At 35.7% G+C, this 16337-nt stretch overlaps 1 protein-coding gene across 6 annotated transcripts in view; it reads left to right on the forward strand.

The window, feature by feature from the left end:
- FAM172A (family with sequence similarity 172 member A) overlaps positions 1-16337 on the forward strand; it is a 429585-nt gene that overhangs the window by 33790 nt on the left and 379458 nt on the right. For 5 of the 6 annotated variants that reach the window (XM_045999240.1, XM_045999242.1, XM_045999244.1 and 2 more), the window contains exons 2-3: positions 4992-5115; positions 15209-15310. In XM_045999240.1, the coding sequence (XP_045855196.1) occupies positions 5010-5115; positions 15209-15310 (208 nt within the window). In that variant the 5' untranslated portion in view covers positions 4992-5009. The remainder of the gene's footprint in view (positions 1-4991; positions 5116-15208; positions 15311-16337) is intronic. The other variant, XM_045999245.1, reaches the window with a different exon arrangement.

A 16337-nucleotide genomic window follows, 5' to 3' on the forward strand; every position in this document is an offset into this window, starting at 1 on the left:
AAGGCAGTTGCTTAACCAACTGAGCCACCCAGGTGCCCCACTTTATGTGTTTGAGTACAAATTAATTGGAACCCAACTATGTTTGAAACGATGTGGGTTACTAATATTTATAGACAAATTTATAGTTTTCAACATAATTTTATATACCTTTTTTGGGGAATATTTTATTTGAGAGAGAGAGAGTGGGAGAGAGCACGAGAGCAGGGTGAGGGACAGAGGGAGAAGCAGACTCCTCACTGAGCACAGAGCTCAGTGTGGGACTCAATCCTAGGGCTCCAGGATCATGACCTGAGCCGAAGGCAGCTGCCTAACTGACTGAGCCATCCAGGCACCCTGTATACATTCTTTGATAAAATCTTCATAATTTCCCTGTAAAAGGAAAGTGCTCTTATTTTCTTTGTTATTCCTATAACTTAGGTTAGGAAAGTTAAGCGTTTCTCAAGGTCATCTAGCTACTAAGTGGTGGAATTGAGATTAAAAAGCTGACTTTCTCATTCCAGTCCTTCTATATAATATTGTCTGATAAACTAGGGAATTATTTTAGAAAGGATTAGATTAGAATCAGGTATTCCTTCTCTGAGCTAAACCTTGAGCCAAGCATAGATAGCATTCTCTATAGGAGCTGGCATTTTCTATGTACCAAGAGCCCATATTACTCTGGGCTTTGTCTTCCATGTCTGCTCTTCCTGATGCCCTCGTTCTCAGTCTTTTCCCTAGTGCCCATATATGTCTACATATAGACACACATGCACACATGTACCTACTCCAAAACACATTTTTTTGTGTGCTGCAACCTTGAACTATAAGCTATTCAGGATTATTATGTAATGACCTTTGCTGATGAGCAACTTCTGAGTAATAGGAATATTTTAAATGTAATTTAGGTAAATCCTTTGGTTTCTTGAAAATCTCTGTATCAATTCACTTACTGTACTTTCTTCCACAAGTAGTCTACTCCAAGCTGGATATCCAGAACCTGACTTAGTAAGCATAGATTCTTTGAGACCAGACCAGCTCCAAAGGTCATAGGGAATTAACCCAGTTTTACTTATCTGGTGATATATTTTATACTTTCATCATTATACTCAGAATGTGAGGTGGAAAGGCCTTCTATTGCAAAATCATCTATGTCTAGTTCCTATTTAATACCTACTTAAAAACAAACAGATGTAGAAAACTTAGGCATCTGTGTAGTTTCCTATACGTATTATAAATGCTCGTGCCATATTTTGAGCAAACAGGGCAACTAAGAAATATTCTACTGTTTCATGTTTTGAAATGCTGACTGGATAAAGATTACAGATGACAAGTTATTTATAGCTTTATTTATACATAGTGGGTTCTCTGTTGGAATCATAGGAGGAAAGAAGATATGATAATTGCTTTGTGTAGTTCACAGAATGAAATTGCAAACTGAGATGTTTTGAGTCTAGTTTATACTATAACCATTTCTAGGAAACCATATTTAAACAGCACTGGTTATCATGAAGTATACAACATGTCGACTGTGTCCCAATTCACATCAGTAAAAACCTTCTACCACTTTATTCCCTATAACCTAACCTCCATCAGATAATACTAAATAAACTATGTTGAGTGCACATATTAATATATATCAAATGTATCAAATGGCTTGCTGACTGCATTTTCAGTAGTGTTTATCTGTGGTCATGCAGGTTATAACTCTGAATTTTTATCAGGAAAACTAAATTGAGAATTTATAATATTCCTGATTTAGCATCACCAGCTGTGCCACAGCCATGGAAAATAACTCGAGAGGGTAAAAATCTAACAGTGAGTAAGAGAGCAACAGACAAATTGCTTTTGCTTCATGCTTACCTGCTTTGCATCTACTGCTAGAAGGTTAAGGATCACAGATAATAATTAATAGTCTCTTAATTTATATATCATCACTTCAGCAAATTGCATCGTGTGTTTTTTGGTTATCTCATAAAATAAGAATAGGATTATTAAATGCTGTGTAATCTTGAGAGTCTTAAAAAATGATTCTTTAAAATGTGCATCTTCTTTTTTTCCTCTATCTTCTACTAATTCATTTTTAAATTCAACAAATATCCAGTGAGTTCTGAAAATGCCAGACATGTGCTGGGGATAGACATGGTACCTGTCCTCAGGGAGACTAAAATATAAAAGGGTAATGTGTTATTAAACATTGTACAGTATTTAGAGCTTTTTTTTTCCCAAAGGTTTTTTTTTTTTGAGATTATAATTGACATATAACACTATGTAAGTCTAAGGAGTACAGTATAATGATTTATATAAGTACATATTGCAGAATGATTGCACGATAATGTTGGTTAACATATTCATCACTTCATATAGTTAACCATCTTTGTGTGTGTGTGATGAGAACTTTTAAGATTTACTCTCTTAGCAACTTGCAAGTATGCAATGCAAGATTGTTAATTGCAGTCACTATGCTGTACACTAGTGAGCATCTTGAAACTGTGAATCTTGAAAATTACTCTAGCACCAAAAATATTTTATAATTTCATTCATTAAAACAGTCACAATGAAATAATAGTATAAATTGTTCTGTTTAGAAATCAGACAATTTGGAACCAATGAAAAATAACCCAACTGTTTGTATTTAGAGGAAATACTGGGTTGGCAGAGGGATATAATAAGTAATGCAAGAAGTCCTATAGATAGTTAATTTAATTGTGGAATTGTTAACAGAGAGCAATGTGTGGGATCTCTCATTATGAACATTTCTCTTCAATTCCTGCTATAGGATGGTGAATAATAGGGAGTTGGTTGGTGAAACCTGTACACAAACTTGTGGGACTTGACAGATAAGACTGATTCCTGCATATGAATAGATAAACCTTAGAACTATATTTTTTATGTGATGTAATTATCAGTCTAGGTCTTATATATTTCATGTGATGTAATTATCAGTTTTAGGTCTTATATTTTTTATAAGTAGCTATTTGACAGTTTGTTTTGGTAGCTAGAGAGTTAAGCTACCTCCTGGGCCGTGACCTTGTCTCTTTTAACTCACCACTGCACCCTGCTGTCACCCACCATACAAACTGTGATAGTTTCTTGAAGGAATGTAGACACATTTTTGTCATGTACTTTTTTTTTTTCCCAAAATTTTTCCATTTTATTTCTTTTTTCAGCGTAACAGTATTCTTGTTTTTGTACAACACCCAGTGCTCCATGCAAAACGTGCCCTCCCCATTACCCACCACCTGTTCTTTTATAGAGTTTTCAGTTACCTGTTCACAGAAGAAACAAATTCCTTCCTGTTAAGTGAGAATGCCTTCCCAGTCAAAAATATTCTCATATCCTAGTTATTCGTATTAGGAAACCTCCATTGACAAACAGCATTACTGATAGTAATAGCAATGATGAGCCTTCTATAATACTAATTCTCAACCACTATTAATTGGGCTACATTTTATAAATGAGTAAACTGGAGATTTTGGATATTAAGTGTCTTGTCCCTGGCCACAGAGCTATTATTAAATGATGAAGCTGTGATACATTTATAGCAATTAAAAAATGTATAAGCCAGCATACATTGAGCACTTAATTACACATCAGGTACTATGCAAAATATTTTACATTTAGCCTCACTGTAACAAGATGAGGGAAACATGGCTATAATTGCCATTTTTTATATTTGAAAATAAGGGACAGAAAAGTTAAATAATTTTTCAAGGGTACGTGTAGTTAATGGTGAAGCCAGAAGGTCTTTCCTCTTAAACCACCTCCCAAACCTACAGTTAGAATTGAGATAAGGGCAATATGATTTATGACTGTTTGGAACATTCATGGTTTAAAATTTCAGTATTAGGGTTTTTTTTTTTAATTTGGCAGAGAGAGAGAAATAGCACAGGTAGGCAGAATGGCAGGCAGAGGGAGAGGGAGAAGCAGGCTCCATGCTGAGCAGAGAGCCCAGGACCCTAGGATCATGACCTGAGCCAAAGGCAGATGCTTAACCAACTGAAGCATCCAAGCACCCCTCGTATTCATTTTTTAAAAGTATTTTCTGCTATACTCTGTTGATTATGAAAATGCCTCAGTTTTTAAAGATGATTATAAAATATCCCTCTGAATGGAAACTGAAGTTTTTTTTGTGGATAGCAAATAAATTGGGCTCCCCAATCAGAGGAATGTTCAGTCTTGTTTATTGTGATCATGAATGTGGTTTTTGTATAATTTCATTAACAGTCATGGATTGACTAAATTAGTTTAATTTTTTCTATTGTATGTGTTGCATTTCTGTCTTTTAAACTTTAGGAATAGTGATTTTTTTGTGGGGGAGTCTTCATGGGCATCCTGGGGAAAACCATCGATTTATAGTATAAATGTCTTCCCTTTGGCCAAAATAGAGCAGAATTCGATTTTTAATAAATCATAATTTTATATCATGATTGTTTACTGGGGTGCCATTTATAGAGTATGGCTTCCAGACATTGAATTTGGCATAGTTTCATTTTTGAAAGGGCTAATTTTTTCCCCTTAAAGTTGTATTTTGAATTACACTAGAGGTAACTTAGAGTTGCTTTATGTAACTCTAAGTTGGGAGGAAGACATTCTGATCTTGTAACTGGCACATGCTTATAGTTTATTTTAAAAGAAATTTCAGGCTTTTGGAACTACCTGAAGATATTTTTTAAAAAAAAATTAGATGATAGAGAACTAAACTTAAATAGGTATTTAGTCAGTGACTTTGGGTTTCTGTATGTTTGATACCTGTGTTTGGTGACATGAGAGGTATAAAGATGACAAAAATTGATACCTCTATCCTGGGGCTTATAATCTGTTAGCTGACCCAGACAAATACATGAATAACTATACTGCAAGGCAGGCTATAATAAGTACTTTGGTATAGGCATCAACAAAGTATAGTGGGAAATCAGAATAGAGAGATTAATCCCAACTGGGAGGATCTAGGAAGTTCTCATGAAGTAGGTAGGATTGAGTAGAGCTTAATTTATTGCTTTCATTCATTCTAGACTGTCTTCTGAAGATTGATGTCTATTTCCTTGAGCTCTTTAATTTTGTTGCCAATTTGGATAAGCATGGCACAAATCCAGCAGGGAGGTCCAGATGAAAAAGAAAAGACTACAGCACTGAAAGGTACATACTTATTTTGCTTTTTCAGGGTATTTTCATTGTGCCTAATGAAGGCATAGGAATATTTAGGTGATCTTTCATTCATTTCAATTCTAAAATAAGAATGTGAGTATTTAATCCGTTTGTAATGGATTAACAACTGTTTCAGTATCTGAGATGGAGTATATACTCAGTAAATAAATCACAAAATCATGTAATTTTATAATTAAGAATTCATACCCTTTTCTTATCCAAAGTTGTATATTTAATGCTAAAACTAACACTCGGTCTCTTGAGTTAAGACTATTGCCTTTATCATACTTTTTTTTGATCAGAATGTCATGCTAGGCTAGGATAATGATCTGCCTAATAATCTAGTTTTCTATCTTTGTGGCATTAATTAGGGGTATTTTTTGAAAGCCTCTCCATGTTAACACCTCAGAGGGAATTTACCCTAGATATTCTTTGGGAATTTTGAGTTCTACACTTTAAGTCTGCATTCTAAAAGAATTTTACTCCTAAAATAAGTGTTTTGTTGAACTGAAAGATCTCTTCAACGGATTTTCTAAAAGTTGAGATGCCAACTATGCCAGATAATGAGTCTCTTTACTTGTTCAGTGTAGAGTCTTTGTGGTCTCTATGGTGCTTTGCAGGTAATGCCACAGACCATCTTGACTGCAGCCATTCTTCTGAATCCCTCACTGCTGTCCTGTCCTGTTTTACAAGGCTGGATAATAAAGATACCTCAAGGATCTCTCCTTCTACCTTTTATCTCTTTTCATGAAAGCCTGAAGCATATATATGACAACACAGCCAGTTACTTAGCTCACAATTTGCCTCATCTTGTCCTGCTTTTAGAGCTGATGTTGTGCCAGGGGGATGGTATAACTTACCCTTACCTTCAAATATGGGAAATGGCAAAGAGCATTTCTTTCTCCTGACAAATGTGAGAGATGATGATGTGCTGGATTAGAGTGGTAACAAAAGAGGATGATGACAGATTCTGGTTATGTTTTGAAGGAAGAGATTACATGATTTTCTGTTGGATTAGACATGGGATGTTAGAGGAGAAATCAAGAAAAATGTGAAAGTTCTTGCCCTGAAAAGCTCCAAGATAGATGCTATGTGTTAGATTAAGAAAACTGAAAATCAAGTGGTAATAGTGAAAAGCAAGAGTTAGGTTTTAGACATATTAAATATGAGATGAGATGTCATTTAAATAGGAAGGTAAAGAAGTCAAGTATGGAGTTTGGGAGAGCATTTGGGTTAGAGATAAAAAATTTTAGGAATCATTAGCATGGAGGTAATATTTAAAGGACCAGAGCTCCTAATTGAGATCACCAGGGATATCAGTGTAGACAGAAAAGAAGAGATCTGAAGATTGAGCCCTGATGCATCTCAACTCTAGGGTCAGGAAGATGAAGAGGAACCAGCAAAAGAATCTGAAAATGAATTTCTAGTAAAATAGTCTGAGAACCAAGAGCAAGAGAGAGATCCTGAACGCCAAATGAAGAAAATGGGAGTAATTCATTCAGTCATGGTAATGATTCAGGTTAGATGAGGACTGAGAGATTACTTTTAGATTTGACAGTGTGGAGGTCATTGGTGATCATCACAAAGAACTGTTTTCACGAATTGGTGGAAATGAAAGCTACATGGGAGAGTTTCCATAGAAAATTGAAAGAGAGGAATTGGAGAAAGCTGTGGAAATTCTGTAGAAGGTTTTAGTGTATGCTTGTATGCTGCTGGAAATAACTAGCACTCTCAAAATAATGGCTGATTTAGGAAAGAGGTGAAGGAATGTGTGTATTTCCTTCTAAATAGACTCACTGGGTTTCCTAGATAGATTTTGTGCATCTTCAGCCTTACTTGATAATGTGAAAATTACATTTTCCAAATAGTCATTCCAATTTACACTTTCTCAAGCAATATATAAGAATTTGCATAGGTTTTCTGGATTTTAGAGCTACTAGAAGTATGTAAAAAGAGTAGGGATAGGGTCTAAAGATGAAATTGCCTGGATTCAAACTTAGGTTTTTCTGCTCACCGTGAACTAGCTACTTAGCTTCTCTGAATCTTTTAATTTATTGGTACTATAGGAATAAAAAGCCTGGTACACATGAGCTTCTAACAATTCATGAAGGAGTTAAATTGGACATAATAGAAAATAAAGTGACAGTGCATAGCAAAGTATATTTAGAACAAATTGTCAAACTGAATTAAACTTTATCTTTAGAGAAGTCAACTTACCAGTTTTATCTTTTATGGATTATGCTTTTAGTGTCATGTCTGTGTATCCTTTTCCTAACCCTGGTTTGTGAAGATTTTCTCCTGTGTTCTAAAAGTTTTATAATTTTAGATTTTACATTATGATATATTTTGAGTTAATTTTTATAGAAGGTAGGAGATCTAAGCCAAGGTGGGTGTTTGGTTTGTTGGTTGGTTTGGTTGGTTAATGTCTATTTGCACCAGCACCATTTGTGAAAGGACTATCTTTCCACCATGGAATGATTTCTTCCATCTTTGTCAAAAATGAATTGGTTATATTTGGGTGTTTGGGTGGCCGTATTTTGGGTTCTTTTGCTCCACGGATCTGTGTCTATCTCTTCTTTAATATCACACTCAATTGATTACTAGTATATCTTTTTTTTTTTTTTAAGATTTTATTTATTTATTTGACAGAGAGATCATAAGTAGGCAGAGAGGCAGGCAGAGAGAGAGGAGGAAGCAGGCTCCCTGTTGAGCAGAGAGCCTGATGCGGGGCTCGATCCCAGGACCTGAGATCATGACCTGAGCCGAAGGCAGAGGCTTAACCCACTGAGCCACCCAGGTGCCCCTGATTACTAGTATATCTTAAACACGATTAGAGTGATTCTTCCCATTTTATTCCTTTTCAAAATTGTTTAGCTATTAGCTATTCTAGGTTGTTTGCTCTTCCATATAAATTTTAGAGTAAAATTATATCTGCAAAAAAATATACTGAGATTTTGATAAGAATTATATTTAAACCTATAGATGAATATGGCGAAAATTGACGTCTTTATTGCATCTTTCAGTCCATGACCTGGTATGTCTCTCATTTATTTAAATCTTCAATGTCCTTCATGAGCATTTTGTAATTTTCAACATGTAAGCTGTAAACATTTGTTCTTAGATTTATACCTAAGGTAAAATATTTAGAGTGATTGTAAACAGTGCTGTGTTCTTAATTTCAGTTGCTACATGTTAACTGATAGTTTATGGAAATATAATCAAGTTTTACGTGTTGATATTATATCTTATGAGTTTCCTAAAGTCATTTAATAGTTCTAGGAATTTAGGGGGTAGATTCCTTGATATTTTCTATGTAAACCATCACGTCATTTGCACATTGGACAGTATGCCTTTTATCCTCTTTCTTGCCTTTTTGTACTTACTAGGATTCCTAATACTCTGTTGAATAAGAACAGTGAGAAAATGGACATTCTTTCCTTGATCACTAGGGGTGATAGTGAATTGTGATACTCCCATTTTATCGCTTTATTTTTAGACCTGTAAATTATGGCCATGGTAGAAATAGCACCATGTATTGGACACTGATTCTGAGTATGTACAGCCTTCTGAAGAATCTTGCTCAGCCCAGCAAGGTTCTAACACCTTGCTGGCACCATAATCTTCAAAAGGCCATTTCACCATTCTCTCAAACTAGCTGTTTCAGGATAGTTGGGAAAATGGTAAGACCATTGAATTTCATGAGCATGGGACCATTGCTGCAGTTCTTTTGCTGTGAAGTAAGCTCCTTGATCAGAAGCAATGCTATGTGGAATACCATGATGGTAGATAAGGCATTCTGTAACTCCACAAGCAGTAGATACGATAGAAGTATTACATACGGGGAAGACAAATTTGTATTCAGAGAAAATGTCTATTCCAGTAAGAACAAAATGTTGCTTCTTTCCTAATGGAAGTGGTCTGATGTAATCCCCTGTGACCACGTAACTGACTGATCACTTACAGGAACGATGCCGTATTGGCGACTAAGTGGTGTTCTTTCCTGCTGGCAGATTGGACAATCAGTAATGGCTGTGGCCAGGTTGGCTTTGGTGAGTGTAAGTTTATATTGATAAGCCCATGCATAACAACCATCTCTGCCACCATGGCCACTTTGCTCATGAGCCCATTGGGCAATGACAGGGGTGGCTAGGGAGAGATGTTATGTTAACTGATAGTTTATGGAACTCCACAGGAGTCATCTTATCCACTTGATTATTAATATCTTACTCTTTTGAGGTCACCTTTTGGTAAGCGTTAATTTGGGACACAGATATCTTTCACTTCTTTTTCCTTTTCAGAGGGGACTTATTCACATAACTCTTTCCCAAATTTCCTTAGTACCAGTTCTTCAATCCAGTTCCTTCCAGGTCCATGACCTTCCATTGTTCCATACCCTTAACATTTATTCCCACACATGTTCTCTGGATTTCTATCTGTATAAATTAGAAAAACCAGGTAGTTCTTTTGTTGTGCTGGGTGTTATGCACCTCCTTATGAGTGACACTTTATACCTCACCTTTAGTGGCCTGCTATGACTGGAATGTAGTTGAAAGTCTAGATGCAAAGAGGGCTTTGGGCTGTGGGTCCTAAGAGAATCAGCTTATTTATTTATTTATTGAGAAGAAGAGAAAGAAAGAACAAGCAAGGGGGAGGGGAAGAGACAGAGGGAGGGAGAAGACTGCCCTCTGAGCAGGGAGCTCGATTGGAGACTTGATCACAGGACCCTGATATCATGACCTGAGCTGAATGAAATTAGACGCTTAACCCACCGAGCCATCCAGGTGCCCCAAGAATCAGCTTTGTCTTGCCTGGCAACAGCCTCAGGGGAGGGCATGACAGTTTCCTTAAACAAAGGTTTAATTTTCCCAGACTAAGGTAGAGAGACTGCTTCTACTGAGGGTGGGAAAGCTTTCTTTGACAAAGAATGGTCAGAATTTAGAGAGTCATTGTCCTCAACTGCATTCCATTCCAATTTGCAGGACCCCATTCTTTCCCAGTCACTGTCCTCTCTTTAACAGTGGACACCTGTGAGGCTGGTAGTTCTGCTTGCATTATAATTCAGCTAGTTGCAGGATGAGCTTCTGTGTTTGATTTTTAACAATCTCAGCCCTTCTGCTACAAGAGATAAGAGTTACCTTCAGGACACACTTAGAAAATTAGAGGTTATTGATGATGTGCTTGATCTGGGAATTTGAATTCTGAATTTGTCTATTTTTTCCACTTCCTTGTCCAGTGACCTTAATAGTAACCAACCAATTTCATTATGTTAGTTTTCCAAAAGTGTTTGAAAGTATCATATACATATTCATCCAGATTCAAATGTCAATTCTCATCCCAAAACACCTTCGCAGGCACACTCAGAGGAAAGCTGAACCAAATATCTGGGCACGGCATGGCTTAGTTAAGTTGACACATAAAATTAACCATCACACCACTCCTCCACTTCAGTTGTTTCTTGGCTGTTGTGAATAATGCTGCTATGAACATGAGTGTACAAATATCTGTTTAAGCCTCTGTTTTCATTTCTTTGGGTGTCAAGTGGTATTTTTATCCAAGTATTGCATATGCTTAGTTGAAATTTAGACTTCTAGTTGCTGAATCACTTTAATTACCAGAGGCATGTTTTAGAAAAAACACTTGTGTTACATCTGATGCATATTTAAATGATATGGATTCAGTCGTACTGTATTTTACAGGTGAATGAAGGTATTTTTAGTGGAAATGTTTTATTATTACTTGATTTTTGCCTAATCCACCGCCTTTGAAACTCAGTCTCTATGTAAAATGCAATTACAGTATTGCTTTCTTTTTAAAAAGCAGAAAAAATAATTGCTGACATTTTCTTTCTACATGTCTTCTCAGTGCTAATGAAATAAAAGATCTGTATCTGGTTCCTTTGTTAATAGAAGAGAAGTTTAAGGAATGTCTATTTATTTAGTTTCCATTTTGTCCTTCATAGGAACATTTCAAGCAAGGCAAAAGCATTTTCTATATTCCTAACTTTATTCTTTATAAGGTAAGGAGGAGCGGGGTTAGAATATTTTAGGGTTCATGTGGCACATAGAGTAAGTATGGTGATTTTGAAAGAGCATTGAGTTAGGTATTGGAAACTACATCTATTCCATTAATCCCACTGTCCTATTAAGGTATAATTGCGAACAAGCCATTTTTCCTCTCTGAGCTCATTTTCTCATCTGAAAGACAGTGAAGATGATAATACATGCTACTGTTCTATAGGGTTGTGATGATCAAGTGAGATAAAGTATGTGAAAACCTTAAATTGGTATGTAGATGTTAGGTGGCATTTTATGATCTGAACTGATAGAAAAAGTGACTGTTAGACATATATCAGCTTAAAAATTAGATGGTTGCTGTTTATTTGATTAAAAGATTTCTAAGTTTGAACTGTAAATGACTATTGTGAAGGAACCTCAGCTCATTGGAAAGAGAATTTTCGAGCCACTCCAAGCCGTTTTTGCTATTAAAAAAACTTCCGTCTCCATCTTACTCTGTTTTGCACAGAAGTATATGGTGTTCAGATATTCACTAGTGAATTAGAAATTTGTCGGCCTATATCCCTTTGTTAGCCCAGTTTGCATATTATGTGACATTTCCATTTTACTAGAGAATTTGCAAACATTTTTTTATTTTTGAGTTTTGAAGATAATGTATTTTTATGTGAGTCGAGGTTTATTTGGTATAGCAGTTTGAAGAGTACTAATATTTTTTTGATGGCTTATCTTTATGTCCTACAGAAAGAGACTAGAGACTGGAGGTAGAAAAACTACTTTTTTCTTTGGCATATTTTGATGTTCCATACAGATGGATTTGTTGTATTTCTATAAGACAGAAATAAAGTGTTTCTTCTGAGATAATTCTTTTGTAGGAAAAGGGACTGGTTTGCTTTATTACGTATCCTAGGAGTTGGTTTCTGTTCAGAATGTTCAGAACTTGAGTTACAATGCAAAATCTCGAAACCTAAACTTCTTTTTTTAAGATTTTATTTATTTATTTGACAGAGAAATATCACAAGTAGGCAGAGAGGCAGGCAGAGAGAGAAGGGGAAGCAGGCTCCCTGCTGAACAGAGAGCCCAATATGGGGCTCGATCCTATGACCCTGAGATCATGACCTGAGCCAAAGGTAGAGGCTTAACCCACTGAGCCACCCAGGTGCCCCGAAACCTAAACTTTTTAAAAAATATCTTTTCTTTGGAACAATAAATTTGAAGTTTATCTTTTTGCTTTTTGAGTTTTGATATAACTCTGATGACATAATAGTGAGAATTTTTGCTTCATTCTATAATAAGAGCCTAAAAGGTATCATTAAATACTTGCTGACAGACTGATTCTAGCCTGCGGCAGGGAAAAGATAAGCCTAGAACAAGCATTTTGTGGTAACACAAAATAGGGAAATATTTAAAAACAAAAAATAAGAGCATGTCAAACAGTTACAGGAGCCAGCTGGAAGAGCTTATAGCCATGGCCATTGCTGGAACAATTTGAGCAACAAAATAAATGATGTAGTATTTATTATAACCCAAATTATATAATAAATATCCCTGATTCTATACTGATATAAGATTGAATAAATGTCTAAATGGAGGAAGAGAGACAAAAATTCATACAGAAGAATTACAAATTATGTATGTAGATATTCTTTGTTCCATAAGGCAGAGCACAGTTCTACTTTTCTTCCTTGAATGTGGGCTAGCCTTACTCACTTCTGAGGAATAGATTATAGAAAGGGAAAAAATACTGATCATAGTTGAGAAGTCTGGCAGATACTGCCTTAGCCAGCTGATGGAGATTAACATCCCCAGTGATTATACCATGGATATCATGTTCCCTTCGATATGATGTGATAAGAGGGGCAGTTTACCTCTGTGGTATTCCTTCTAAAAACCTGTAACTCTGGTCTAATCACAAAAAGAAAAAAAAAAAAAATCAGACATACCTAATTTGAGGGTCATTCTGCAAAATACCCAACCAATATTCCCCAAAAGAGTCATGATCATAGAAAAGAGACAGAGTGGAATCTGTCACAGGCCAGAGGAGACTGATAGACATGACAACTGTATGTGGGGTGGTGTTATGGATGGGATCCTGGAATGGAAAATGGACCTTAATGGGAAAACGGATGAATAATTTCGGGCTTAGTTAATAGGAACATACAGATGTTGTTTTCTTCACTTTCACAAATGTACCCTGGTAATATAGGATGGTTTTTTTTTTATTTTGTTTAATTTTTAGCTCAGTGGGTTGGGCCACTGCCTTCGGCTCAGGTCATGGTCTCAGGGTCCTGGGATCGAGTCCCGCATCGGGCTCTCTGCTCAGCAGAGAGCCTGCTTCTCTCTCTCTCTCTCTGCCTGCCTCTCTGCCAACTTGTGATCTCTCTCTGCCAAATAAATAAATAAAATCTTTAAAAAAAATTTTTTTTTATTGTGTTACGTTAGTCGCCATCAGTATATCATTAGTGTTTGATAGAGTGTTCCATAATTTATTGTTTGCATATGACACCCAGTGATCCATGGAATCTGTGCCCTTCTTAATACCCATAAGCAGGTTCATCCATCCCTCTACCTCCCTCCCTTCTGAAATCCTCCGTTTGTTTCCTGGAGTCCACAGTCTATCATGGTTCGTCTCCCACTCTGATTTCTCCCCCTTCATTTTTCCCTTCTCCTAATGTCCTCCCATACTATTCCTTATGTTCCCCAAGTAAGTGAAACCGTATGATAATTGACTTTCTCTGCTTGACTTATTTCACTTAACATACTCTCCTCCAGTCCCATCCATGTTGATGCAAAGGTTGGGTATTCATCCTTTTTGATGGCTGAGTAATACTCCGTTGTGTATATGGACTCCTATCTTCTTTATCCATTCATCTGTGGAAGGGCATCTTGGCTCTTTCCACATTTTGGCTATTGTGGACATTGCTGCTATGAACATTGGGGTGCATATAGCCCTTCTTTTTACTACATCTGTATCTTTGGGGTAAATACCCAGTAGTGCAACTGCCAGGTCATAGGGTAGCTCTATTTTTTATTTTTTGAGGAACCTCCACACTGTTTTCCAAAGTGTCTGCACCAATTTGCATCCCCACCAACAATGTAAGAGGGTTCGCCTTTCTCCACAACTTCTCCAACATTTGTTGTTTCTTGCCCTGTTAATTTTGGCCATTCTGACTGGTGTAAGGTGATATCTCAGTATGGTTTTAATTTGAATTTCCCTAATGGTTAATGATGATGAACACTTTTTCATGTGTCTATTAGCTATTTGTATATCTTCTTTGGAGAAGTGTCTGCTCATGTCTTCCACCCATTTCCTGACTTGATATCTGTTTTTTAGGTGTTAACAATAGGGGAAACTGGGTAGAAGACATAAAGACACTATCTGTATTTTCTTTCAACTTTTCTATAACTCCAGAATTATTTCAAAATAATTTATTTATTTAAAACATTTAAATTTAATATTTATTTAAAAATTTATTACTTTATTTTAAAAATTTATTTATTTAAAAACCTTTGTTGAGAGTATTTTTATTGTATGGAAATCAAAGGGTGTGAAGAATAAAAACTTTGTGTTAACCACATTTTCTCCAGTTAGCATGTTGTATTTTAATGTTGTGATTTTTTTCCTATAAAATAGAATAATGTGCTATATTACCCCATTTAAATTTGTAAGCTTCCTTATTCATAAATAGTAGTTTCATCTTTATATAAGATTTAGTGACCATTTAAAAGACCTGAAACTTTTGAAACTATAGATGGAGGTTAGTGAGATACACATTAATAGCTGAATATTTTGAGGAGAAGAAGTTAATAATTTACTACAGTGTACATAGGATCTAAAATTGTGATTGTTTTGGGAATTGATGATTTTGAAAGTGCTTTTGATATTGTCATGATATAGCACTTGGGGAACTTAAAATTTTAAAAACATTATCAATAAGGCAACTCATATAAAGTAATCTAGTAGAACAAAAGGATGCTTAAAATAATAAAAAATACAATATTATTAACTTTGTTATTAAAATATAACTGTTATTAAGAAAATGAATGTTAACGCATTTCATATTCTTTTCTAGATTTATTATCTAGGATTGATTTGGATGAACTAATGAAAAAAGATGAACCACCTCTTGATTTTCCTGATACCCTGGAAGGATTTGAATATGCTTTTAATGAAAGTAAGTGTTTTCTACATACAAGATTTATTTATCATGCTAATAGACTCATAGGACAGATATTATTCACTATTTTTATTTGCCAGTTAGAATGTTTTATGTATTTCATTTAAGAAATAATGACTTATCTGGGGCACCTGGGTTGGCTCAGTGGGTTAAGCCGCTGCCTTCGGCTCAGGTGATGATCTCAGGGTCCTGGGATCGAGTCCCTCATCGGGCTCTCTGCTCAGCAGGGAGCCTGCTTCCCTCTCTCTCTCTCTCTCTCTGCCTGCCTCTCTATCTACTTGTGATCTCTCTCTGTCAAATAAATAAATAAAATATTTAAAAAAAAAAAAGAAAAAAAAGAAATAATGACTTATCCCTTCATGGTGAAGTTAATGTCAAATCACTTAAACCAATGGACATGAATTTGATGTGACTTAACATATTTCAGCCCAGAGCTTTCCACTCTCAGGCATCCAATTGGAACTCTAATTATATTATGTAGAAAGACACTACTTTTTCACGTATTTAAAAGGAAATGGCTAGCAGTTATCATCTGTGATAATATTTTAAAGCCTAATACTCAGTTTTCCGTGATTTTTTTCAGGCAACATCCTTATTTTAAAATTTATTTTACTTTTTTAAAGATTATTTATTTGTTTATTTGAGAGAGAGTGAGAGTAAGAATGAGAGACAGAGAGGGAGAAGCAAACTCTCTGCTGAGCAGAGAGCCTGATACAGGGCTCCACCATCCCAGGACCCCGAGATCATGATCTGAGCCAAAGGCCGATATTTAACTGAATGAGCCATCCAGGCATCCTGCCTCTTTTAAAATTTATTAATTAAATTCTGAATAAGAAAGACTTTCCACTTGGGGTTTAGAAGAACATACCATAAGTTACAAGGATGTTTCTAGAACAAAGAATTATGATTGATTGAGTTAATAACATACTATTAAACATTTGAAGAGTACTAGTGTTACAGGCTTAGAGTCTAAAGTTCTAGCTTTCTGTTTGTTGCTCCACATCAACTAAATTGGTGATTTGTT

The sequence above is a fragment of the Meles meles genome, chromosome 3 (assembly GCF_922984935.1).
Source record: "Meles meles chromosome 3, mMelMel3.1 paternal haplotype, whole genome shotgun sequence".
Taxonomy (NCBI): Eukaryota; Metazoa; Chordata; class Mammalia; order Carnivora; family Mustelidae; genus Meles; species Meles meles.